Consider the following 26,383-nt stretch of genomic DNA (forward strand, 5'->3'; position numbering starts at 1 on the left):
GCACCATTATCAGGGTCACCGTTGAGAGCAAATCTTTCTCTACATTTTTAATGTTGTAATTGATTATCTGTGGTTTAAATGTTCATACTTGTGTTATGGAATAAACCGATCATTTATTGTGTCCTTATGATTTATTTTAGGAACAAGACCCTCTTAATGTATTTTAATATCCTGCAATGTGCAAGTCCTCTGGTGCTTATCAATTTGCAGTGCCCTACCATCCAGGTATGATGAACACATAAGTGAACACATATGCAGTTAAAGCAGAACTCCAGGCAAAAATAACAAGATAAAAGTGAACTGCCAATAAAATATAAAATTAAAAATAGCTTTTGCTGCAATATTTAGATTTATTTTCCCTAGTAGTACTTTTCAGCAAAACAAGTGTCCTCCACTGGAATGTTTACTTGCCACCAGATGTGGATTGTCACTTGCCACATCACCTGACTTCAGATGCAGCTTGTCACTTGCCACATCGCCTGCCACCAGATGCAGCTTGTCACTTGCCACATCGTCTGCCACCAGATGCAGCTTGTTACTTGCCACGTCACCTGCCTTCAGATGCAGTTTGTCACTTGCCACGTCACCTGCCACCAGATTTATCTGGTCACTTGCCATGTCACCTACATTCAGATGCAGCTTGTCACTTGCCACGTCACCTGTCACCAGATGCAGCTTGTCACTTGCCACGTCACCTGCCACCAGATGCAGCTTGTCACTTGCCACGTCACCTGCCACCAGATGCAGCTTATCATTTGCCACCTCATCTGCCACCAGATGCAGCTTGTCACTTGCCACATCACCTGCCACCAGATGCAGCTTATCATTTGCCACGTCATCTGCCACCAGATGCAGCTTGTCACTTGCCACGTCACCTGCCACCAGATGCAACTTGTCACTTGACACGTCACCTGCCACCAGATGCAGCTTATCACTTGCCAAGTCATCTGCCACCAGATGCAGCTTGTCACTTGCCACGTCACCTGCCACCAGATGCAGATTGTCACTTGCCACGTCACCTGCCACCAGATGCAGATTGTCACTTGCCACATCGCCTGCCACCAGATGCAGCTTATCACTTGCCACATCATCTGCCACCAGATGCAGTTTGTCACTTGCCACGACACCTGACTTCAGATGCAGATTGTCACTTGCCACATCACCTGCAGCCAGATGCAGCTTGTGACTTGCCACGTCACCTGCCACCAGGTGCAGCTTGTCACTTGCCATGTCACCTGCCACCAGATGCAGCTTGTCACTTGCTAGTGGCAGTGTCCCAAAGTAAGGACGGGCAGTCAGGGATAATATAATCTCTCTGTTTCCCAAGGCTACATAGTGAGGGCGGTGTTCTTCAGATGCTGAACTGCGACAATGCAGGGCGCCCGCTCACCTGCCTGTCCGCCTGCTCACTGGCCTGCCCACTCCCCTGTCTGTCCGCCTTCTCACTGGCCTGCCTGACTGCCCAACCGCTCATTCATCTGCCCACCCGCCCTGCATTACCGCAGTTCAGCATCTGACAGAACACTGCCCTCACTGTGCTGTCAGTTGGGATCTCAGCACTTGCTCCCCCCTTGCCCCTACCTGCGGAGGCCCATGACCACCACCGTTTTATTCAACAGAGTCTCTGCTTTCAGAAAATATATAATGCTTTGCAGGTTTTAACTAATCTTGAGGCTAAAAATGTACATTTGTGTAAAAAAAAAAAGATGAGAGTTAAAAGGTGGAAGCAGGAGTGGTATATGTAATGGAAAATGATGGCTGCCCTTGTATAGCCCTCCCTGTATAGCTAGACAAATGCATATAAACAAAGACTTTAAAATGTTTACAATAATTGGAGACCCATTTTCTTGGGAGACTGCACCCTCCAAATAAAAAATAGCAAAAAAAAACAAAACAAAAAAAAGCAACAAAAGAAAACCTGGGATGTTCTCAGATAATTGGACCTTTCTTTTTCATGCATGTTCTGCTTAAAAAATGTCTGTGTGTAAATTGTAAAGTTTTATACTCATATGTCACATGTGATTGGCTGCTGACTCCATTGTCTTGTGTACAGTTGTGCGTTCCCAAGTGCCCGGATAGATTTGCAACCTACTTGGACGTGCAAGCCAACAGGTACAATACCAGCTACTGGGAATACTACCGGCAGTTCTGTAAGCCCGGTTTCAACAACCCCAGAAAGGTGAGTGGAGAAGGAGATATTATTACATAAAATGGCGGTTCAGCCATTGGGGAACTCTGTCATACCATTATACAAAGAAGTCTACACTAATAGGGGCTGTCCCCAAAAATCCACCAAGGTTTGGAGTATCTGGCTGGAGACGGTAGACACCACAGTCGATCGTGTTGATATTGTGACTACTTCTCGTTAATCCACTCTTATTATTTGTTGTTTTGTAATAATGTTTGGTGCGCTATAACTACTAATAACGTGTCTCGTGCAAAAATTCTCAAACAAATATGTGTTAGCCCCCGTTCACACTGGGGCGACCTGTCAGGCGACCTGGTCGCCTGACAGGTCGCCGTAGGTCGCCTTCCATAGAGAAGCTGCGGACCCGTTCTAATAGGAGCGACACAAGTCGCTCCGACTTAGAAAAAGGGTCCGGAGCTTCTTTGGGGCGACCCGGAGCGACCTGCATAGACTTTAATGTTATGAAGTCCGTGCCGGCCGCTCCGAGGTCGCGGGGCGAGCAGCGCGTCGCGACCTGTGAGGTCGCCCCGGGAAGTCGGATCGCCCCAATGTGAACGGGGCCTTATACTCTCAATACACAAAAATATTCTCATAAAAACCAATAATATGCAAAAGAACACAGTGAACAGGTGAATAAATCAATGGTGAATATAATATGATCCAGTGTGCTAAAACAAGTGTCCATAAAGTCTAAATTCATTCATAGTGCTTCACCGCAAATAAAATGTAGGATCCAAGTTTGAAAATCAAAACAGTGCTCTATCCAATTCAAAAGAAATGTGTGTGAATCCCACCACCTCCTATCTCAGTTGAAGTCAGCTCTGAGGAAACGCGTCAGGGAGGAGGCGTGCCGTCACACACGTCATCCGCGGTCCGTGCTGCAGCCGGCCACGGAGAGCCACAGGGTATTCTGTGAAAAGCTTGTATCAAGATACACGAAAGTAAGTGTAATTAGCCTATTGTTTTATTAAAGTTTGGGGGTAATGCACTATCGGCTGCATTCTCTTCATTTCATGTTACACATTGGTGGAGTCATATGGAGGAGTATAGCAGCTAAAGTGGTTCGTGTATAGAGATCATCCACAATTGAATCTGCTGGTGTTGGAGGAAAGGAAACCCTTTAGTGGGATATATTCCAAGCGCAGTGACATTTTCATCTGGTAAGAGGCTTAGATTATCATCCTCCGCACCGGGTGAATCTGCAATATTGGTGACACTTTTTTTCACACAGGGAATTGATTTGGGAGTTTTTTTGCACCTTACTTTTATCCGTCGGGTAAGGAGGAAACCCTAAAGGTGGTGGGATTCACACACATTTCTTTTGAATTGGATAGAGCACTGTTTTGATTTTCAAACATGGATCCTACATTTTATTTGCGGTATCTTGTAATCACTTATTTTCGTGTATCTTGATACAAGCTTTTCACAGAATACCCTGTGGCTCTCCGTGGCCGGCTGCAGAACGGACCGCGGATGACGTGTGTGACGGCACGCCTCCTCCCTGACGCGTTTCCTCCGAGCCGACTTCAACTGAGATAGGAGGTGGTGGGATTCACACATTTCTTTTGAATTGGATAGAGCACTGTTTTGATTTTCAAACTTGGATCCTACATTTTATTTGCGGTGAAGCACTATGGATGAATTTAGACTTTATGGACACTTGTTTTAGCACATTGGATCATATTCAATTCACCATTGATTTATTCACCTGTTCACTGTGTTCTTTTGCATATTAATGGTTTTTATGAGAATATTTTTGGGTATTGAGAGTATAACACATTTGTTTGAGAATTTTTGCACGAGACACATTATTAGTAGTTATAGTGCACCAAACATTATTACAAATAAATTTACTCCACATTAGGTAAAAGGACCTTTGGTTGCAGGTTTAACATCTATCAGCGCACCCATCACATTATTTTATTTGTTGTTTTGGCTGGGGGGGGGGGGGGGGGGGGCTGATAGTTCTTCCTTTGTTATTTTTTCATATCGATCTCGATCACACACACTCGATCTCTTTGAGGCAGCAGCCTATAATTGGGGTGGATTGTTTTTAGTTGTTACGTTTCTTTTTCTTTTAAGCCCCCATTCACACTAGCGCGACTTGTGCCTGACAAGTTGCTGTGGGTCGCTCGCCATTGAATAGTACAGGACCCGTTCTAATAGGAGTGACACAAGTCGCTCGGACTTAGAAAAAGGGTCCTGTACTACTTTGGGGTGACCTGGAGGCGACTTGCATTGACTTCAATGATATGAAGTCCGTGCAATTTGCGCCGAGGTCGCCCCACCAAGTCGTGTCGCCCCTGTCTGAACGGGGTCTTATTGTATTTTGTTTTCTCCTGAGCCGGGGTATGCCGAGGGCTCTGTTTTTGTACTTTTCTTGAAAACAATAAAAAGAATTTGCAAAAAAAAAAAAAATAGCGGTTCAGAAAGACTCATGCACACAGTCGCAATTCAAATACTCTACTCTGGATCTTGCAACTAGACCAGGGTTTCTCAACCGGGGTTCCATGGAACCTTAGAGTTCCTCCAGAGGTTGCTGGGGGTTCCCTTGAGCAGTTAACAATTTCTTCTTTTGAGATAAGTTCCCATTGACATCATTGAACTTTTTATCTATCTTTAAGGGAGTAATTATTCCTAATGACCACGTGTTTAAATTGTTACTAAACCCCGAACCTGCATTCACTATATCTGATCTCCCACAGTACACAGAACATGGAAATGCAAATATTTGAGTAAATATAAATGGATAAATACTTTTTCTCATCAGCAGTATATAGCAGTCTTGTGACTTCTATCAGTGTCCTTAAACCGCCAGAGCATGAGGTTGCAGAAACTGCGAGGACAAGTGGAAATCCTCCAATGGAGACACTTGTACCTCTGACAGCTGTCTAAGGCAGGGAAATGTATTACCCTATGAGTAAGCTCCCAAAGGAGTGAAATGCCTTAGAGAATGTACCAGATGGGAGTGGTCTGTATACTGGAAATAAACTGACTCTGAGGCTTTTAATATGGTGAACGTGTAGTCAGGTGCAGTCTATTTTCCACACTGCAGGCAGGAGCATTGCAGTTGGAGGGGAAGTCAAGAGGAAGATGGTTTCCTGGGTCACTGCGGAAGTTATTTAATTGGATTCTGCTGACCCATATGACTCTGGCAGTCATCTTGGGTCAGGCAGAGCCAATTTAGGGCTCTGGCTCTCAGGCTTGGCACCCATCTGACAGCAACAGCAGTAGGGAGAGGTTTCTGGTGAATAGGGCATGAGCATGGACATGCTGTTTTTACTGGAAGACTCCCCATTTGGGCGCAGACCTGCCAGGCTGCATTCTGTACTTCGAGACAGATGGTGGTGGAGCATCCGAGACCTGCCGCTACCCTGTTCTCTGCAACATTTTGGGAGTGCGCCCGGTTGGGTTGCCTTTCCACCAGGTAGTTGGGTTGTTGGACTTTAACTACAATACCATTTTATTATATCTGGTTTCCAAGTGTTTACTGCTGCCACACCACACTGCACCTCCCTACAAGTGGTTTCCCTCTTTCCTTTTTGGAGCTTCTGTAAGACTGTGTAGGGTAGCTGTGTTTTGCCCCACTTTACCTCTTTGTAGAGATTTTCTCTCCATTGCTGCAAACATTTTCTTACACTTTCTGTGTCTACAGTAACTGAAGGCAAATTTCCCCAATGAAACACAGAGGGCAAAATAAAACCCGATACCCGAGGTTTTATCCCTTCTCTACTAGATTCAGAATGAAAAGAGACACTTTAAAATGTAAAAATCCCCCCAGCTGACCATTTTGTTCAGTTATAAAATTGCATAATATACAGGAAATCTGTATATTATAAAACAAGATTGGCGTCACCCACAGAGAGAAGTATGATTGGCAGTTATCTGGTTTTTGTATGAAAATATAAATCTGTAGAAGCTTTACCTGATCTGTGATTATCTCAGTCTATTGCAGAAGTTTTACGGGATGAAGACTGCCCATCTATGATCGTTCCAAGTAGGCCATGTAAGTTCTTGTTGCTACCATGTGTGTACTAAATAAGAGAATTTTAAATATAGAAATACTTATTGAAGTATTGTTAAATCTGGGCTACATTTCTACCTAAAAGGAGGTGGTGAATTCTACTTATCAGTAGGCCGTGGTTAAAGAAAACCATTCACATTCATATGGGGTGCAGTAGCTCTGGTAAGGCCACTCAACAAAACAGGATGTCCCTTATACAGTAAAACCTGGGTTTGAGAGCGCTTTGCAAGACAAGCAAATTTTTTAAATAAATTTTGACTTGATATACAAGCGATGTCTTGATATACAAGTAGCGTCATGTATAAAAGAAGAGAGGCGCCTCTAAAGTGTAGCAACATGGTTACATTTAATGAAGGTTCAATATTTAGCAACTCACATGGTTGATGATTAAAACAGGCACATCTAAGTATGCAGGCATCTGGGGTAAAGCTGTCCACAGTCATAGACCATCCTCTGCACAGCCATCTTCATCATCCCTTCCCCGCTGCGCTCCACGAGTGATTCCAAACCTCACTTTCAGATCACTCTACTGCAGGCTATTCTTCCCGGTCACGATTGCAGACTGACAGTGGTGAGAGCCGGTGGTTCAGAAGATGGTCTATGTGGACATCTTTACCCCAGATGCCTGCATACTTAGGTGTGCCTATTTTAATCATCAAGTTGCTAAATGTTGAACCTTCAATAAATGTAACCATATTGCTACACTTAGAGGCGCCTCTCATCTCTCTTATATTCTGTAGCTCTGATAGATTTTGCTTCTAATCCCCTTGGGAAGGGAATTGTGGATGGACATTTTATGGTTACACAACCTATCACATTGCTAAAATCTTTGTTCATAGACTATAAACTGAAGGACTTGTGGAACGAATCATCTGAGTTTCCATTATTTCTTTTGGGGAAATTCGCTTTGATATAAGAGTGCTTTGGATTACAAGCATGTTTCCAGAACGAATTATGCTCGCAATCCAAGGTTTTACTGTATAGGGTACCTAAAGTTAAGGATCCACATGTAAAAAGTTTGAGAGTGCCAGATCAATGATCTAAGAATCCGAAATCCTTTAATATTGGTGTTTGATCATGATAAGACATTGTGGAACAGCCAACACATTTCGAGAGTTTGGAGAGTGTCTGAAACTCCAAAACTCATTGGCTGTTCCAAGTAGTCTTTTTGCGATTAATTATGAGCAAACACTGATATTAAATGATTTTAGACTCTCAGCTCTTTGGTCTGGCGCTCCCATTCAAATTTTTAAAGGTTTTATTCCATCTTTGAAAATTTGTGAAAACACCCTATTTTTTTACACATATTTTCCCACCTCACATACTGTTCCTTGACAATTAACATTTGCCTTGACACATTACAATGGTGATGTGATTAAGGTGACCGAGTTATGGTTGGAGTATGTTCCTAAAATATTTCAGAACTGATGATAGCTACTTGTATGACTGATAAAACCCACGTCTCCTTAAATAAAAAAAATAAGTCAGCAGCTACAAATACTGTGGCTGCTGACTTTTAATATAAGGACACTTATCTGTCCAGGGATCCCGCAATGTCGGCACCCAAGCCAATTCTTCAATCAGCTTCGGGTGCAGGCACGGGGCATATTAGGTAAGGGAAACTGGCAGTGAAGCCTTCTGACTTCACAGACGGTTCCCTACTGTGCCTGCATTAGTTGCGCTTCACTTTCTGAATAGTCCTGCAGTCTTCTGGGACCTGTGTGTGTCCCAGAAGGCTGTGGGGAGGGGGAAAGGAGGAGGGGGTTGATACTCCTCGTAGATCACGACCGTGATCTGACCCAGAAGTGGAAGCAGGTACCTGTCAAAAACAGGTACCAGCTCCCCCCTCTCCCCCCCCCAAAAAAAGTGGCAGTGCAGTGGTGGGAAAGGGGGGGGGGGTGTTAAGGCGCAAGCAGAGCTTCCCCTTTTGGGTGGCTCCGCTTTAAAGTGTAGTCCAAGCATTACCTAAATTTACCCTCAAACCTTCTTTTCCCCCTTTAGAGATTGTACCAGCTTTTATACATTATATTTGTCTTTTACTTTGCTCCTGTAGCAAGAAACGGCTTTTATTATTCCCTGTGATGTCTTCACCAGGCTTGTAAAATGAATGCAGGGGCAGCGTCTGGAAGGTTAGTTCCTACTGACCTAGGCATGTCCCCAGAACTACATCTCCCAAGAGATTTTCCCTATACACAGTATATGGGCAGGCTCTTGGCAAACAAGGCAGAAACATTGTTTTACTGGGAAAGAGTTTAAAGTAAGCATGTTGAAGGGGCGGAGGGGGCAGGGTATAGGTGGAGTTCCGTAGTCGTGAAGGCAGGGCTGACAATCCTGGATAGGATATCAGTGCAGCAAGGGCACCATGTCATAAGCCCAAACAGGATTTTAGAAGCTCAGTGGATTTCTGACAGATCAATGGGCCTTTTTCTATACTTACACTATTTTTAAACTGATTAAACAGCAAATATGTATATATTTGAAAGACATACTATATAGACTTGTTTGTTTAGGAAGCCAATAAAGTGAGACGCTAAAAACAAAAAGCTAAACATAAAAAAATGATTATGTTATATTCATAATCCAAAAAATTACAAAAATAGAACCTTTTTAGTATACAGCCAACCAAAAGTGTATAAAAATCATTAACACAGATGTATAAAACAAATATATATAATACCAAAATCACACAAAATCATCAGCTTGTGACTCAACCAGAGCCATGACAAATTATTATAACACACAGTGTACAGTATAAAAAAACAAAAATGTGATGAGTGTGAGCCCACAAATACAGTGTAAGCGTGAAAATCTTGTCCTGTATTTCGTGGCTCCCATGGTTACGCTTAATCTCCCTCCTTGTGCATCAGAGCTGCGCTTAATGTGATTTCATCCACTTTTTCCCCTTCTGGACGTCTCATTACACCAGTCCCCCCTGATCCCCCTATTGAGGGATCTGGAGCTTGTGCCCGGTAACACTAACAAAATCTTGACCGCCTCTTAGACATAGGCAATTTTTGTCTTCTACACTTTGTGTCATCTTCTAGATGCCCTTCACTGTTAGACATCCAGCATTTATTGGGCTGTCTATTGACAATTTGTCGGCATACCAGACCTACCACTTTTTGAAATCTACCATTGCTAAACATGGTAGCCTGCATTACCCCACCCCATTTGAGAACTTGTGTATGGATATGTCTCATGCACCCAACCTCCTATCTCAGCTGTATAAATGACTGGTGTCCTCTCCTACAGGATTCGTCCCATCTTACATTAAAAATAATAACACTAGTGTGTTGTTCTCCTCTTATGGGGGGGATTTTTAAGGCAATCGAAGAAATGAAAAGAGAGAAAAGCAAAGCAAATATATATATATATATATATATATATATATATATATAATGAGAATATTTATTGATACAATTCGAATTAAAAAGTGACAAATATGCCAAACTTGAACGATTCACATAACCTCATCCTAATCCCATGGCCAAAAACGGAAGAAACCAAAGTTGGTCATGGGCAAATAGGACCAAAAGGATTAAATACTTTCCCTCCCTTGGGGGTCATACCCCAGGATGGGAGTTGTGTATCCCCATTCCTCTTCCTTTGGTGCATTTATTGCATAATACTTTTGGTCCTATTTGCCCATGACCAACTTTGGTTTCTTCCGTTTTTGGCCATGGGATTAGGATGAGGTTATGTGAATCGTTCAAGTTTGGCATATTTGTCACTTTTTAATTAGAATTGTATTAATAAATATTTATATTTTATATATATATATATATATATATTTGTTTTGCTTTTCTCTCTTTTCATTTCTTCAATTGCCTTAAACCCCCCCCCCCCCCCAAGAGGAGAACAACACACTAGTGTTATTATTTTTAATGTCATATGGGATGATGGCAATCTTGGGTCACTCATCATCTGGGACCACGTAATTTCTACGTCCCATCTTACATACCTAAGTGGGAAGAGGATCTACAGTTGACTTTCTCCCCAGCCAAAGTCAAACAGGCTTTATTGTTTGCATGCAAGTCTTCCATTTTTAACATATTTCAAGCGCAGGGCTACAAGATCTTATGTCGATGGTACAGGGTTCCAACCATGCTACATAAAATCTTTCTGCACACATCCAATTTATGCTGCCGATGTGGCCAGGAAAAGGGTTCCTATCTGCATATCTTCTGGGACTTTCTAAAAATCCATCCATTTGGGAACAAGTACAACCCTTCGGGCACCCCTGGTCCGTTGCATGGCTCTGAGTAATGGGCCTCAACCTAAAACACTCCTGCTGGGTTCCCTAAAATATGCCCTGTTAGGGCACAAGCTGTCTTTGTCCCCCCTGCCTTTACCCCCCCCCCCTTTTTGTTTCCCTTTTTTCTTCCTTCCCTCTTGATTCTTTCTGTATTCCTTTTTAGCATATATAAAACAAAATATCTGGAAGGCACCTTTGTTACGAATCTTGGCAGGCAGCTCACTAGGGAGGCCTATTCTGCACACATGGTGGTAAACCTTTCTTTTTCTGGTACTGACCTCTCTTGCATTGTGCTATGTACTTTATATCAGAGGCCTTTGACCCCTGACTCTTCTGTAAGAGTTGTACAAGCCCATCTCCATGTTTCTATCAACTGTGTCTGAGCTGCTGCCTGCGAGGTGAATCTTGTAAGCAAAAAACCAGCACTATGCACATAGGCAGCTTACCTGATGGACATGACCCTCATACATTGAGTGGTCATATCAGGCTGTAGGGACATAAGCACATTCCTAATGAGACATGGTTCATAGTTTTTCCACACTCCTCATGTCCTTGGAGGGCAATACACTCAATGTGCTACAGACCTCGCCACTCCACATCGGGTCATAAATACATGGGAAGAGAACAAAGCAAGGGAAGATCTCCCAATAGTGTTAAACTAAAGAAGATCTTTATTTTAAAAAAGAATTGCACTTACAAAATATAAAAACTGCAGTGCTGCTACACTCATGTATTTCAGAATCCAAAATGGCGACTGGAAGCACACGCTGTGAAGTGCGTCCAAGCTCTGCCAATGCATTTCATCATACATTATGAATCACTACCTTTATAGAAGGCGGTCAGTTAAACGGAACAGACTACTATTAGCTTTACCGTGACCTGGATAAATAAGAATCTTCACAGACATGAGAACTCTTCCATTACTGAAAATCTGAAGGTTTTAGTTGCCTGGTTATCATGCTGATCCTCTGGTTTCAATAGATCATGAGTCACTGACCTAAAACATGCTAACTGATTAGGGGTTTTGACTCCACTGGCTGTATAATTACTGAAGTTTGAGGCCCAGCATGTCAGCCAGACAAATATTTTTTTCAGAAGATGGTCAGCATTGCAACTTGAGAGCCCATAAATGTATCTGTTTACAGCAGGCATGTCCAACCTGCGGCCCAAGGGCCAAATGTGGCCCAGAACCGCAGGCAATGCGGCCCACTGCCCCCTGACAATTATTTTTTTGCTGGGGAGGAAGGAAGTCGAGTCGGGGGCACGGCCACAGCAGCTTCCAACTGTAGGCAGAGGCTGCCTCGGAGGGGAGAGGGCGAGCATGTGCAGTGTTTCTGACTGCTACCTCCATGACCACTTCAAATCACTGAAGTGGTGATGGTGGTTAGAGTGTTCTTTTATTATCTCTCAGAAGAAGTAAACCTCTGTATACTGATTCCATTTCATTTGATCATCCTCTAGTTGTGTTAAATTAGTACGGGGGGCGCGGCATTTTATTACTTATATACCTTAACTATAGTATATACTTTATATGCAGCCCGAGAAAATTTCTCTCTACTCATTGTGGCCCAGAGAAGCCAAAAGGTTGGACACCCATGGTTTACAGGTTCCCTTCATGAAAAAAGTGTACCATTAGATTTGGAGCAGATGTTTGCAAAGGTACTGTGGTCAGCTTTCAGGAATAGGAGACACAGACTTAACAAAATGACTTCAGATTTCTTGATTAATGGGATGTAGCTAGATTAATACAGAATAGGTATTTTACCATGTCTGCATATTGCCTGTTGATTGGCCCTTTTCACACCCCTTTCAGAGGTTTAACGTTGCAGAATTGTCTGACCTTGTCTTTTCTTCTAACAGTCCTGCAGAGGTGCTTCCCTGACTTCTCCACCAGGAACGGGATCCTAACTGTTGCAAACAAGACAGAATTTAAGGACGGAGAGGGAAAAATGAGAAACGTCACGGTTCTGAGAGAAGCAGCCAAGTAAGAAATATTATTTATCATACAGTGAATTGTAGAACTTTAGGCTTTAACAGTCAGTCCATCCATCAATGGTCAGTCCACATTATTTCAGTTATTAATGGAATCTGGTAGGCTGAATGACCCACTGGCTTCTTGTAGGTTTTATGAAATTCAGTATATAACCCTCATTCCCCTACACTCCTTGGACTCTCACTTCTCATACTAGAGCAGTAGTCCACCTCAGTGGTGGAAACTGACATCAAAACCGCTCTTGTGCAAGACCAGTTCCCGACCCTTTACTCATTCAACTATTGGCCAAGTAAAAACATTTGCTGTGTGTTCATTGACAGCTATGTGACAAAATTCCTTCTGACTCATATCTAGTATAAATGGGCCCCTAGGTCCCTGAGAACCCTTACACAGTCTAAACAAATGGTATGTTAGCCTCTGGTCCATCTGTTGCATTCTCTTACAACTCTTGCAGAGAGAGCCTGGGGAGAGTCAGGTACCCTGAGACAGATGTGCAGAGCTCTCTCCACTGCCCGAAGGGGTGTATAACTGTTAGCGGTTTTAACTCCCCATCTTCCTAACCTTCCTGGCTATACATGGATTGAAATGCTGCTGGTTCAGAAGGGACGGGCCAAATTTCGATCCAGTTATGGACAGGCTGGTTGTACAGAAGTTGATCTACCAATCAAGTTCTGTAAAAAACAGCTTGTTGGGTATCTCCCAATTGATAAGTGCCGCCACCACTTCTGAAGATGGGGAAGTCTCCCCACTGTTACAATACAATAGCTCAGTAGGAAGGATTTCCCTATCCACGTCGAATGTGTGGATGAGGGAGTTGGGCCATTTTGTTTTCCTTTACCCAACTGGTTGAAAGAAAAAAAAGACTAATGTATGGGCAGCCTAACAGTGGGTGAAATATCACATTTTAAGTGAATAATTGGAATGCCCCTTTAACCAATTGCCTTTGAACTGCAGTGGAACTATGCATTGTTGGGGAGTCTTTTTTTTTTTTGCAAGAAATACCATCATCGAAACAAATAGGGTACCGTGTAGTGAGGCCCTTACCCCTAATTGCATACAAAAACAAGGAGACAGAAAAAAGTGGGGCTTTGCGGGCCAGTGGGAGGAGAAGGATAAGGAGATGGTTGTATTTCTACTTAATGACTCTGATCAAATTGATTTTATAATTCCCCTTACATGTGTTGTCTGTATGTTAACATGTGCATGATTGCCCATGTTTTTTAGTCTGTAAAATTAATAAAATGTCAATTTTTTATATATTGGTTTTGGTGTGATCCTTCTCCTCCCACTGGCCCGCAAAGCCCCAAATACCATCATCATTCTATCATCTGTAGTCATACACATGCCATGTAGGAGATCCAGAAGAACTCTCTCTAATTCATCAACTGTAATAGCCAAAGCGTAAATGCTTGCTGTTAGAGTAGGATTAATCTGCATTTACTAGCCAGCAATATGCAGCTGTGCTGTGTAGAGAAGCCTAAAGTTTATATAATTTACCCAAAAGGACAATGAACTTTGAGACAATTGGCATTTTTGTATACAAGGACTAGCACTCTGACATTGAAATATCAGAAAATATTATAGCTTACCCCCCTTACACTTTACACATCAAACGTCTTAGTGTTTGCCTACTTACCAACTCTTTTTAAAATCCCAGAGTCTTAACTCCAGTTTATAAAGTCCCATTGGTTTTGTCACCTTAGTCCCATTAGAGAGATCTTTCATAATTTTCTGTCCTAAAGACAAAGCAGGAAGTGAAACGAAATCTCTTCATAGTAAGGAAAGTCCCCTCCTAGACAGCTGTCACATGTTCAAATTGGAAGATTTTCCTTCTATTCCTGTGACAATTAAAAATATCAGATTTTTCTTTACTTCCAGTTGCGGTGACAATGGTCCCCAGGACAATTAGAGAGAGGGAATTTATCCAGTGGGGACACAGACAGCAATAAAAACTTGACTTGTAACTTCCCACAATAATAAATAGTTGGTTTTATATACATCTTAAAGCGGTGTTCCAGCTGTGGAAAGAAAAATTAAAAGTCAACAGCTACAAAAACTGTAGCTGCTTATTTTTAATATATAGACACTTACCTGCCCAGAGAGCCCGCAATGTCGGCAACCCCAGCCGATTTTCGGATCAGCTGCCGGTTGCTACCGCCGCCATTCACTGTAAGAGAAACCGGCAATTAAGCCTTTCGGCTTCACAGCCGGTTCCCTACTTCCCTACTGCGCATGCGCGAAGCGCCCTGCACATTCTTATTGGCTTGGAACAGGGGAAGGAGAAAAAGGACGAAACTTCCGAGGGATGGCACGCGGCGCTGTCTCCCGGAAGTGGGGAAGGGTACCTGTCAAAAACAGGTACCCCCTCCCCCCTCAAAGGTGCCAAATGGGGCACTGGAGAGGGGGAGGAAGCAGATGAGTGGAAGTTCCACTTTTGGGTGGAACTCCGCTTTAACTCTTTACCTAGAATCCATACAGGCTATGATGAAAGGGGCTAGGGGTATTGAAAAGCCCTCCAACCGAATCAGTGTGTAGCACAGTAAAACGTTCTTAAAAGAAGGTATTCACACGTCTCATTCCTTCACATATCCCAAAAATAAGAGGGCTATTCCTCATTTGAGGAAAGTGGTTGAAGCCATGAAATTTATTCCCTTATGTTAACCAGCCAGATATACATCCAGCACAAAAAAACAAAAAAGAAGAAAATATTAAATTAAATAAAAGTTAATCTGCTAACACTATATCTTGATACAAGATATAAAGTCATAAATGTAGAAAATTTAGCACTAGAATTATTTAAAAAAAAAAATTAGAAAATGCAAAAGCAACAATTATTATCTTTAAAATATAGAATGTGGGAGAAATTAAATGGAAATTCAAACTGTGCATATAAAGTCCACATAGCAAAAGAGTAAAAGATATCCATGTGACCAGATCTTTCAATGCGCTTCTTTCAAACGCAACAAAAAACATCATAACAATACGTGAGAAATAAAACTTTAAACTCTCCTTGTGGACTTTGTCGGTTACAATTTTCTTATGTGGACTTTGTTGCACAGTTTGAATTTTAATTTAGTTTCTCGCTCATTGTAAATGTTAAAGATATTTTTTGTTGCATTCGCATTTTCAAATTTTTGGATATAATTCTAGTGCTAGACTTTCTACATTTACATTTATACATCCAGCAGCAGTAGTATAAAGTGCAAATGTAGCCTAATATTATAGAGCCATTTATTCCAATCTGCATCCAGCATTCTATAACTGAGCCCAGATTTTAGGTGAAACGCGTCAACATCTGGCAGGGACAAAAAAGTTGGATTAACCATGTAATGTAAATGTAAATAATGCTTATTGGAATGAGATAAAAAAAAAGAACATGGGTGTGTGTCCTAAACCTTTGCTTGTTAGGCTCACAATGATGTTGTGCTATGTATACGAGGTTCAGAATGTGGTTTTGCATTGTTTTATATGTTCATACATCCCATTTTCTAGTATGTAAATGACATCAATGTGAATTTAACTCTAATTCATCTCCATAACAAGGTGTATTTTGTTTTGTAGCCATGTAACTGTCATCCGACATGGAAACACAAGGTTATAGAGCACATTCTGCAATGTTCTGTGTATGGCTAATATGTGTTCAGCTGGAACAAAGCAATACTGACGCTTCACATTAATATGTTATTGAGCTGCACAGCGAATAACATCTAATGATGTTTAATACATTTTAAAAGAAAAGCTCATTCCTGGAGAGATTTGGTTGGAAATAGAAAGGACTGTGCCCTGGAAGGAAAGGCCATATTGAACATTTATACACAATAAACAGATTGATGTAGACCAGAAATAAAATGTTAGAATAAAGCTAAAATAAAAGTCATGCTGGGATGGATAAAGGATAGTTTAAGTTATGAAATATAATTCCTAGAGAAAATGCTGCTCTAGGTTCCTTCAGTACTGCCCACACAACTGAAAGACTAGGCATCTTGTCACATGGTCTATGATGAAAAGGAGAATGAGAGTTCTGATTATTGCTAGTTTTTAAGAGATAACAGCATGGTTAGTGGGATGCTTTTCCTGGAAATGAAAGTAGAAGTGTGGGCAAAACTTTCAGATTTTTTTTTTCACCATCTGCGCCCCATTGCGGTGATTTCCCTTTTACTTCCTTTCCTATAGCCAAACAGGAAGTGAGAGGAAATCCCTGCAAATTAAAGTGATAATAAAGTCTTGCCTTTTTTGATAAAATCCAGATCCTCCTCTTCTTGGGTCCCTTGCCGTCTCCCCTGGCTCCTCCCTCCTGCTAAGTGCACCCACAACAAGCAGCTTCCTATAGGAGCATCAAATCCGAGCCACTGCTCTGTGTGTCCATTAAGTCTACTAAGTTACGGCTCATCCCTGCCCCCCCCCTCTCTCCTCATTGAATCACTGAGTTTGAGTGACAGCAGCAGAAGACAATTGGACCCCGCTGCTGTCACAGCCAATGAGGAGGGAGAGTCTCATACTGCTGAGTCTCTCGTGCAACATCGCTGGATCGAGAGGGGCGCTCAGGAAAGTATAAGGGGGGCTGAGGGGGGCTGCAGCACACAGGTGGTTTTTTATATTAATGCATAGAATGCAGCGAGATAAAAAAAACCTTCTGACTTTACAATAACTTGAAGGGAATTCTTCTGGGAACCCCAGGTCACCAGAACTGTCCCCATTGAAAGATTTTCTGGGGACAACCCAAAATTTGGGATTTTCTTTTACTTCTACTTTCATTGATAATGGTAAAAAGGACAAATAGAGAGGGGGAATCTCCTTAACGGGGGCACAGACAGCAATAACAACTAACAGGAGCTCTAATCCTTCTCCACTCTATCCAAACCTAAAAGAAAAAACTAAAAAAAAAGGTTTTGACTTTAGTTATACTTTAAGGGTGCCTGCCCACCATCATGTAGATTGTGAGAAGCAGGCTCAGTTACAATGAGTGATAACATGAAAATGTGTACCCTGCTTGATAATAAGTGGAACTTTAGTATCAAGATGTTCAAGATAGATTGATTAAAATACACTTACAGGTGTATTAAAACCTTTTAGTACAGCATAGTAAAGGATGGTGCTGACCAATCAGAATCCATCTGGTCCATCTTGTAAACACTGACAGAGAAGAGGAAGAACAGCGGGGTTTCCAAATTCCTGGACCGCTAGAGTGGCTGCAGGAGCCCTGACAGCTCAGGATCACCAGAGGTAAGTACAGCGGGGACTGGGGGGGGGGGGTGTTTGGTGAGGGGGTCCAGTGTTCGCCTTTTCTTATGATACACAGTGCTTTAGCAAACTAAATGACATCCAGTTGGGGTTTACATTTCCTTGATTTTCCCAGACACAGGATGTGGACAGGTATTGCTGTGTTCTATAGCTAAACATGTGAATATTGCATGAAAGCCAACACTCAACACAAGAGCATGATGTGTACATTCTCATTACATAATGTTTAACCCATTATTAACGCTGGTGATGTATGGCCTCGAGTCATACATCCAATGTTGTAAAAAATAAGCTTAGCATGATAAAATAAATAATGAAAGTAGCGGGGCCATTTTGGCAGGATTTGGCATGACGAAGATGATTCTGTCAAGTAGACCCAATGAAGGCATCCGATTTAGTTTGGTAAAACCAGGATACTATTGTTGCTATCTAATGAACTGATGTGTCAATTGGTTTTTCGTCTTTCAAAATAGTTGCTTTCACTTTTATCAAAGAAGGGCCCTATTCAATAGCTGAAAGACAATTCTGATTTAGTAACTTTATTATTTTCGCTGCCTGAAGATTATCAAGGCAAAGTAGGCAAAGTCTACTGGAATGGTTCAAAAACTGTTCATGTACATCGAGGTTGACATTACTGAAAAGGTTCTAAAACGGACAGAATTATATGGACTGCCGAATGCAAGAATATGGTGATCCAAATGCTTGAAAGGGCTGATATAATACAAAATAGATAGATAATGTAAACCTTGAAACTAGATGTAGACACAACAGGTAGCCCCGTCCCCTTGGCCTTGTCCATTGGTTATATCCACTGAGGCTGACCAAACAAGAGAGACATAATTATTATCTTCCAATAGAAGACACATTCTTTAGGAACAGTCTTTCTCAAGCAGGTTTTCCATGGAACTTTAGGGCTCCTCCTAAAGTTGCTAGAGGTTTCTGGAGCAGTGAGCAAATATGCCCCTCAGACAAATAACCACTTACACCAATGACCTTTTTAGCTATCTGTAAGGGGTGATTCTTCCCCATGACTACCAATTAAACCAAAAAAAAACATCCAGCACTCAATTCACAGACTTTTCCAAAAAAGGACTATGGCAGGAAATGGTTTTAACGATGCAGCCCTCCTCAGACTGGGTGGTCTTTTGAATACTGTAAATACATACACAAAAAGCCACAGTCCCCTAGTGCAGCAGTTCCCAAACTGTGGGTCGGGATCCACTGGTGGGTCGCGAGCTGCGTTTGAGTGGGTCGCGCTGAGCCGGAAATCACTGAGAGCAGGCCCGCTTAAATTGTGCTCTGCGAGCCCGCGCAAATTACAGAGAGCCAGAGCAGTCAGATCGCGATGGATTCAGGACCCCGTCCACGCAGTTTACAGAGGCTGGTCTGCATTTCCCGCGAGGAGGATACTTGCATCAGTGAGTATGTATGTGGGCTGTTAAATAGGATATGTTCATGGGGTGCAGTGCCAGCTCCTCAGTCCTGCTGTCCGCAGCGGTGGTGGCTAGACTGGCGGCGGGATTCTCTCAGCTATAGCGGGCAGAGACGGCAGCCTCGGTTTTATAGATGGACCAGGTGGTCCGGCGGTGTAAGGAGTTCATGGCAGCTTCTGTGACCCCAGTAGAGGATCTGAAGGAGAAGAGCCAGGATACCAAGACCAGCATAGAGCTCCTCATCATGGAGACTCTGGGTGAGGTGTGCTGGGCCCTGGAGAGGGCAAACAGGGGCTTCACCTTCACTGTGGACCACTGGGAGAGGAAGGAGGGTGCCATATAGCCGGCTGATTACTATCCTGGGGTGGTTGATTTCTGTCCTCTGCCTGCCTTATACTGTCTATGAGGGGGCTGATTACTTACAACTCCACTTATATGCCACACATACCACAGGTTTCTGACCCCTCACTTACAATATCTGGCAAGTGTATTCAATAATAAATTGAAAAGTAGTAAATTTATATTTTTAATTTAACATCCCCCTCCCTTTAAAATATGCATTTTTGTTATTTGCATTTATATAGCGCCAACTAATTCTGTAGCGCTTTACAATATTCAATTACAAGCAAGTGGGTCCCAAAAAATAACTGTATTCAGAAGTGGGTCTTGGCCCAAAAAAGTATGGGAAGCCCTGCCCTAGTGCATTACCACCAAAACCATTTATTAAAAATACACAACGGTGTTATACTTACAAAATTAGAATAAAGTCAAGCTTATCAAGTAAACTGCTCCAGTAGGTGAGATGTGTGACTCGTCTATTGCCACACGGTTTTGGGGGACAAACCTCCTTCCTCACAGGTACAGAGTTTGTCCCCTGAAATGCATAAGCTTTTCCACTGTGTGACAATAGACAAGTCACATGTCTCACCTGCTGGAGTGGTTTACTTGATGAGCTTGATTTTAGTTTGATTTTGTGAGTATAACACTGGTGTGTGTTTTTAATAAAATAATTTAGTGGTAATACACTAGGAATTTGCGCCCTCTTCTCCATGACTACCAATGTTAAGCTGGATATATACTAGTAGAATTACTTTAAAAAATGTTTTTTCAAGAATGTTCATTCGATTTTTCCAATTGTTAGCGGGGTAAAATTGCTGTTAGTTTTCAACCGCATTGCTGAAAAAATTCAAAGGAAAATTTTTTTCTCGAACAAACAAACTTCTAACAGTGAACATGGTTTTTGTTCGATAAAGTTAAAATTTAATTTTAAAAGCAAATTACATTTTGAACTTCTTTGGAATGACATTTGTCAAGCTTTTAAATTTATTGAGAATTGTTCAACAAATTTCTGTATACATTTTTGCAGACTTGTATAAAGTACTCGAAATTTCTACTTGAGTAAAAGTACAAGTGCTCGATCAAAAAGTGACTTGAGTAGAAGTGGAAGTGCTCACAGAAAAAGTTACTTAAGTAGAAGTACTAAAGTATTCAACATTTTTTTTACTTAAGTATTGCAAGTAGTTTTTTCTAAAAATTTGCTACTTAAGTACTAAAAGTAAAAAGTACCAGTAGTTTTGAAAAAAAAATTCTACTCAAGTACTGAAAGTAGAAGTACAAGTACTGTGTTATGTAGTTATTAAAGAAAGAAGTCAAAAGTTTGAACATCATATTGTTTTTTATTATTTCAAATGATTTATTCAAATGATTAACCTGTGTTTGTTAGTAGTTTCTTGATGCACTTTAAGCGCTGTAGCACCATTTATTTGTTTGTTTCATATTTTCTTTTTATTGGAAAGATTTGGTATAGCAGCTTTTATTATACACAGCCTTTATTTTCGTATGCGCTGATTTACAAATGACATTATACACATTTTTTTGAGCTTTATGCAACCTGCCATCTACTGTTCTGGCAGTGGTAATTTTTTTAAAAGTAACGAGTAACTATGCAGCACAAAAAAAAATACTTGAGTAGAAGTATCGAAATCATCGAAAAATGTAGTGAAGTAAAAGTAGAAGTAGGAGAAAAAAATTCTACTCTAGGAAAGTACAGATACCGCATTTCAGTACTTAAGTACAGTACTTAAGTAGTTCTACTTCGTTACTATACATCTCTGCATTTTTGAAAATCTTTGTATATAGCCAGCCTAAAGTGGAACTGTATTGCATCTGAGTACCACAAACCAAAGATGCTATTTAATTCATTTTTGATATCCAAAGCAAACTCCCCCATCCATCCATGTCTCCATGCTTTATTTTGCTAAGAAATCATTTTGAAAAATATCCCCTGCCATTTCTGGCAGTGACCATCTTGAGTAAGGGCAGATGATTCGTGTAGCATTTACTTTCTGGAATCCATCTGCCCTTAGCTCAGGTATTGGCTGAGCTGAGAACCCTCCTTCCCCTCCTGAAGACTCCTGAAATGTATAACACCATTTGCCTAGGCCTGGAAACCAGGAAGTAACTAAGGAAATGTAAAGAAAAAGTAAATATGATATACTTCCCTATCTATTTACCGTATTTTCCAGCGTATAAGATGACTGGGCAAATAAGATGACTCCCCTAATTTTCAAGTTTTAGGCTTTACTCGCCGTATAAGACTACCCCCCCTTCCGAAGTACTGTAAATGTAATCTCTCATATATCTCCAAGGTACTGTAAGTAAGTATTACCGGTAGATGTAATCTCTCAAGGCGCTGGCTGTGCGGGAATCCGTGAGCGATGTATTCTATTATTGAATGCAAAGCCAACTTGGATTGGAGAAGTCAGAGAGGCGAGCTGATGTTACTCTCTCTAACTCCACCAATCGGAGCAGGCTTTGCATTCAATAATAGAATACATCGCTCACCGTGATTGGCTCAGCGCGGTATACTGTATGTAGCCAAAGCTACGGTACATACAGTATACCGGTACAGGATTCCTGCACAGCCAGCGCCTTGAGAGATTACATCTACTGGTAATACTCACTTATGGTACCTTGGGTCAGTGGCGGCCGGTGTATATGGGGCGCAGGGGCCCCCCCCATCCATGCGTCCGGCCCCCTAATCTTCATGCAGGGCGCCGGACACATGAAGCTCAATGGGGATTTTTTTTTTTTAATATCACCTGATTAGAGCCAGAGGCTCTAATAGGGCAATGCAAAGGGTGGAGCCGGGGCGCAGAGCAGTGTGTCCTGACTCCACCCATTGTGTGACAATAGCGAATGAAAATTCGCTATTGCCACACCGATCCTCCTCCTGGCCAATCAATCCTATCGGACGCGCTTCCTGATTGGCCGCAAGGCAAACCCCTTGCCATTGGCCGAGGAGGAGGCGGGACCGGAAGTACTCGTGGAGACGTTTCGGGGGACAAAGTGAGGAAAAGCCGCCGCCGGGACTGAAGAGGAACCCGCCGTCAGGTAAGTGCATTGGTTTCGGGGGGGGGGGGGGAGCCTGGGAAGCCCACACTGCATTGAGGGAGGCACGCTGTGGCGCTCTGCGATGATTGGGGACAATGCTGTGGCGCTCTGCAATGATTGGGGACAATGCTGTGGCGCTCTGCAATGATTGCGGACAATGCTGTGGTGCTCTGCAATGATTGGGGACAATTCTGTGGCGCTCTGCAATGATTGGGGACAATGCTGTGGCATTCTGCATTGATTGGGGGGCACGCTGTGGCATTCTGCATTGATTGGGGGCATGCTGTGGCACTCTGCATTGATTGGGGGGCATGCTGTGGCACTCTGCATTGATTGGGGGGCATGCTGTGGCATTCTGCATTGATGGGGGCATGCTGTGGCACTCTGCATTGATTGGGGGCATGCTGGTCACTCATTTTTCTGTTTGAGCCCCCCCAAATATTTTGAGCACCAGCCGCCACTGCTTGGAGATATATGAGAGATTACATTTATGGTACCTTGGAGATTAATAGGGCACAGGCAGCCAGCGCTTTGAGAGATTACTCTTACTTACTTACCTTGGAGATTTTTCATACTCGGCGTATAAGACGATCCCCCCCCCCCCATTTTTGGGAGATGTTTTGAGGTTAAAAATCGTCTTATACGCCAGAAAATACGGTACTAATGCTAGTAGCATAAAGATTAAAAATAGTCCATGTTGATTGAGAGAGTGAAGTTCCACTTTGGGGAGCAATCTTCTCACTAATTACCATTGTAATAAGGCGTTTTTCCAGGCCACCAGTGAAAGGGGTCGTTGATTTACTAAGCATCAATGTGAGCATCAACACTCACAATGATTGTATAGTGCCAAATGTACTTTTGATGTAGAGGGTGCCAAATATAAAGAATATGGCGCATTGAGTACCACAAACCAACTTGGTGCTCACGCTAAAGTACCACGAGGTGTAAATATAATAATTATTAGCAGGTCGAGACCTGAAAAATGTACCAGTGAGGTTTGGCCATTATGTCAAAACAAATAGTCAATTCCGTGAATCAAAAGGCCAATTTATAAGGTTTTAAATCTAAACTTCAGGAAACAGCAAAATACATGGGAGCTGCTTTACCTACAAAAGTATTTGTATATTGATATACATAACCCTACCAGATATCAGAGAGTGGCTGGTGACCTGGCTTTTCTCTTCAGCAGTCAATCAGTCAAGCGTGGTCACCTCCTAACCTCCTGCCTGTGATTGGGCAGCAATAGTACAGGCATTAGTTATCCCTCTGTTCACTCTGCTCTCTCCTCCAAGGAGAATGTTCCTTACCAACTCATATGTCCTGCATCACACCCGATTGGCTCCTGGTTCTGCCCCTCCCTCTCCCTGACTGCAGCTGTGCAGAACATTACAGGATGTAAAGTACCCACACTAGTTACATTTAAAATACATTGTAGTTCCTAAACACATACCTGAATTCATGGTTGTTTCCACCTGGAGTTCAGCTTTAACTATTTCAGTTGCTATATATATTACAGACTACCTATATACCCTTTTGCAGGTCCTACTTTTTTTTTTATATGTATATTTGGTACTGTTGACTAGGGCCCTAAGGGATATATGCGTAATTCCTAACATTTTGCTTGAAACTGAATTATTTCCTTATTTGCATATAACATTTGTTGCATAGATGCCATATGGCTGCCTATTAGAAAAAAAATACTAACTGGAATTCTAACCCAATCTTGTATGGATCTTAGATGTATATGTAAGGTTCATCATGTACATTACAATGGTTATCTACTAATCATCTACATTACAATGGTTATTTACTAATCATGTACAATACAATGGTTATTTACTAATCATGTACAATACAATGGTTATGTACTAACACTGAATTAAGGTTAAAAAAAAAAAAAAAAAACAGAATTCCATTAAATAATTAATCTATTTTTATCCTTCCAAAGGAGGGGCACTTGGCATATGTTTTAACATCTTCAGAATGACCCATCCCTCCCAACTGCCAGGATAAGTAAGCTGCACTAAAAGTTCAAGGTTTGTTGGCACTGCTGTACTGACTTGAACAACTGAGCCTCATGGCTGAATAGTTGCTTGTTGTGCCATTGTCACCAGTTAAGTACAATTGAGTGGCATTGCCAGGGGGGGCACCATGGTTCCTATCCAAGCTGCTATCAGTTTGGCACCATGGCCTGTTTTACTGATCTGAAGAATTGTGCATTATGGCAGGATAGATGCTTGTCATTGTCACCAGTCAAGTACTATTAAAGTAGAACTATGGACAAAACTTTTTTTTTTTTTTTCATTTTGGATAGAACAAGAGAGGGTAATAATTTTGATTTTGTGGAGGGGAAAGGAAGCAATCTAACGGAGCTTTCCCTTTTGGGTGGAGCTCCATGTTAAGTGACAGTGCCAAGATGGCACCATGGTTCCTATTCAAACTGTTACTTGCAGTTTCCATACATTTCCTTGGCACTTCACAGTCGTGATGATGAACGGTTGATATAACATTCCAAAATAAATTTTTTTATAGGAAAACTCCATACTAATTTATCAATGGGGGATCAGTATAGGCAGTCTTAAGGGCTTCGCATGGGAAAAGCACAGGTTCACTTTAAGGCCTCTTTACCCCTATGCATGCTCAATGCATTAATCCACATTGTGGTACCCAAAAATTTTCATATGCATCCTGCATACACATATCATTTTTCTCAAAGCACCGCATCTGTTTTCTGATATTGTGTACTGTGGTGCTTTGAGGGTCAGGTGTGTCATTTACTGTGTGAATGAGTGTAGGGCTCCTGTTAGGAATGAATGGGAGCATCCCCAAACCACATGCACAGTGCTTTTGGCCAACGCACACCAGAGACACAGATGTACATATAAATAAGCATGAGCGAAAAAACCTATTGAGCAAGGATTAGCAGGGTTGTATGTATGTTAGGTATATATATATATATATATATATATATATACACAGGGCTGTCTTTAATATTGATTGGACCCTGGGCAAAAAATTTCCTAGCCCCCCCCCCCCCCAGCTAAATTTAAAATGAGTTTACTACAGCAGATCAGGCAGCAATTGCGATTGGCTGTTACAGCACATCATTACCGCTCACTGATTAGTTGCTAGAGGTTTCTGCACATCATTACCACTCACTGACTGGTTGCTAGAGGTTTACAGAACATCATTACTGCTCACTAATTGGTTTTCAGAGGTTACTGCAAATCAATATTGCTTACTGATTAGTTGCTGAAAGTTACAGCACATCATAACCTCTGCATAACTATAACCCCATAATTGTGGGTGTGGCCAAAGTGGTGGAGAGTAGAGGCAAGTGCAGAGTGCAGGGGTGAGGTAGATGCAGAGTGCAGGTAGGTGCAGACTGCAGGGGTGAGTTAGATGTAGAGTGCAGTTGTGAGGTAGGTGCAGAGTGCAGGGGTGAGGTAGGTGAAGGGGTGCAGAAAGTGCAGGGGTGGGGTAGGTGCAGGGATGAGGTAGGTGCAGAGTGGAGGTAAGTGCAGAGTGCTCCTCCCCTTCAGATTCCAGTACAGAAGCTCCACTCCCCTCCTCCCACCCCAGATTCCAGCTCATAGCTTCCGCCTGAGGATTTCAGTACAGAGCTTCACTCCCCCCCCCCCCCCCCAAGAACAAGGCTCTCCTCCCACCCCCCTGGATTCCAGTACAGAATTTTCCTCTGTCCCAATTGCTACTCACAGCATGTTGCCCTATGTCTGTGAAGCCTTCCAGTTTTAGAAGCATCTTCCCCGCCCCTTCCTCCTCTGCTCTCATAGATCATTTTGTATGGGAGAGGGATCAAGGCGTCTGCCAGGAGAGGAGGGCTGTCCTGGAGGTG

At 42.2% G+C, this 26,383-nt stretch overlaps 1 protein-coding gene across 3 annotated transcripts in view; it reads left to right on the forward strand.

Moving 5' to 3' along the window:
* The window catches only part of SLC44A5 (solute carrier family 44 member 5), a 282,899-nt gene that overhangs the window by 177,171 nt on the left and 79,345 nt on the right, over positions 1-26,383 (forward strand). For all 3 annotated transcript variants that reach the window (XM_082266222.1, XM_082266223.1, XM_082266221.1), the window contains exons 5-8: positions 141-225; positions 2,054-2,179; positions 6,134-6,194; positions 12,328-12,451. In XM_082266222.1, the coding sequence (XP_082122348.1) occupies positions 141-225; positions 2,054-2,179; positions 6,134-6,194; positions 12,328-12,451 (396 nt within the window). The remainder of the gene's footprint in view (positions 1-140; positions 226-2,053; positions 2,180-6,133; positions 6,195-12,327; positions 12,452-26,383) is intronic.

This window comes from Pelophylax lessonae (assembly GCF_965119305.1).
Source record: "Pelophylax lessonae genome assembly, chromosome: 8".
NCBI lineage: Eukaryota > Metazoa > Chordata > Amphibia > Anura > Ranidae > Pelophylax > Pelophylax lessonae.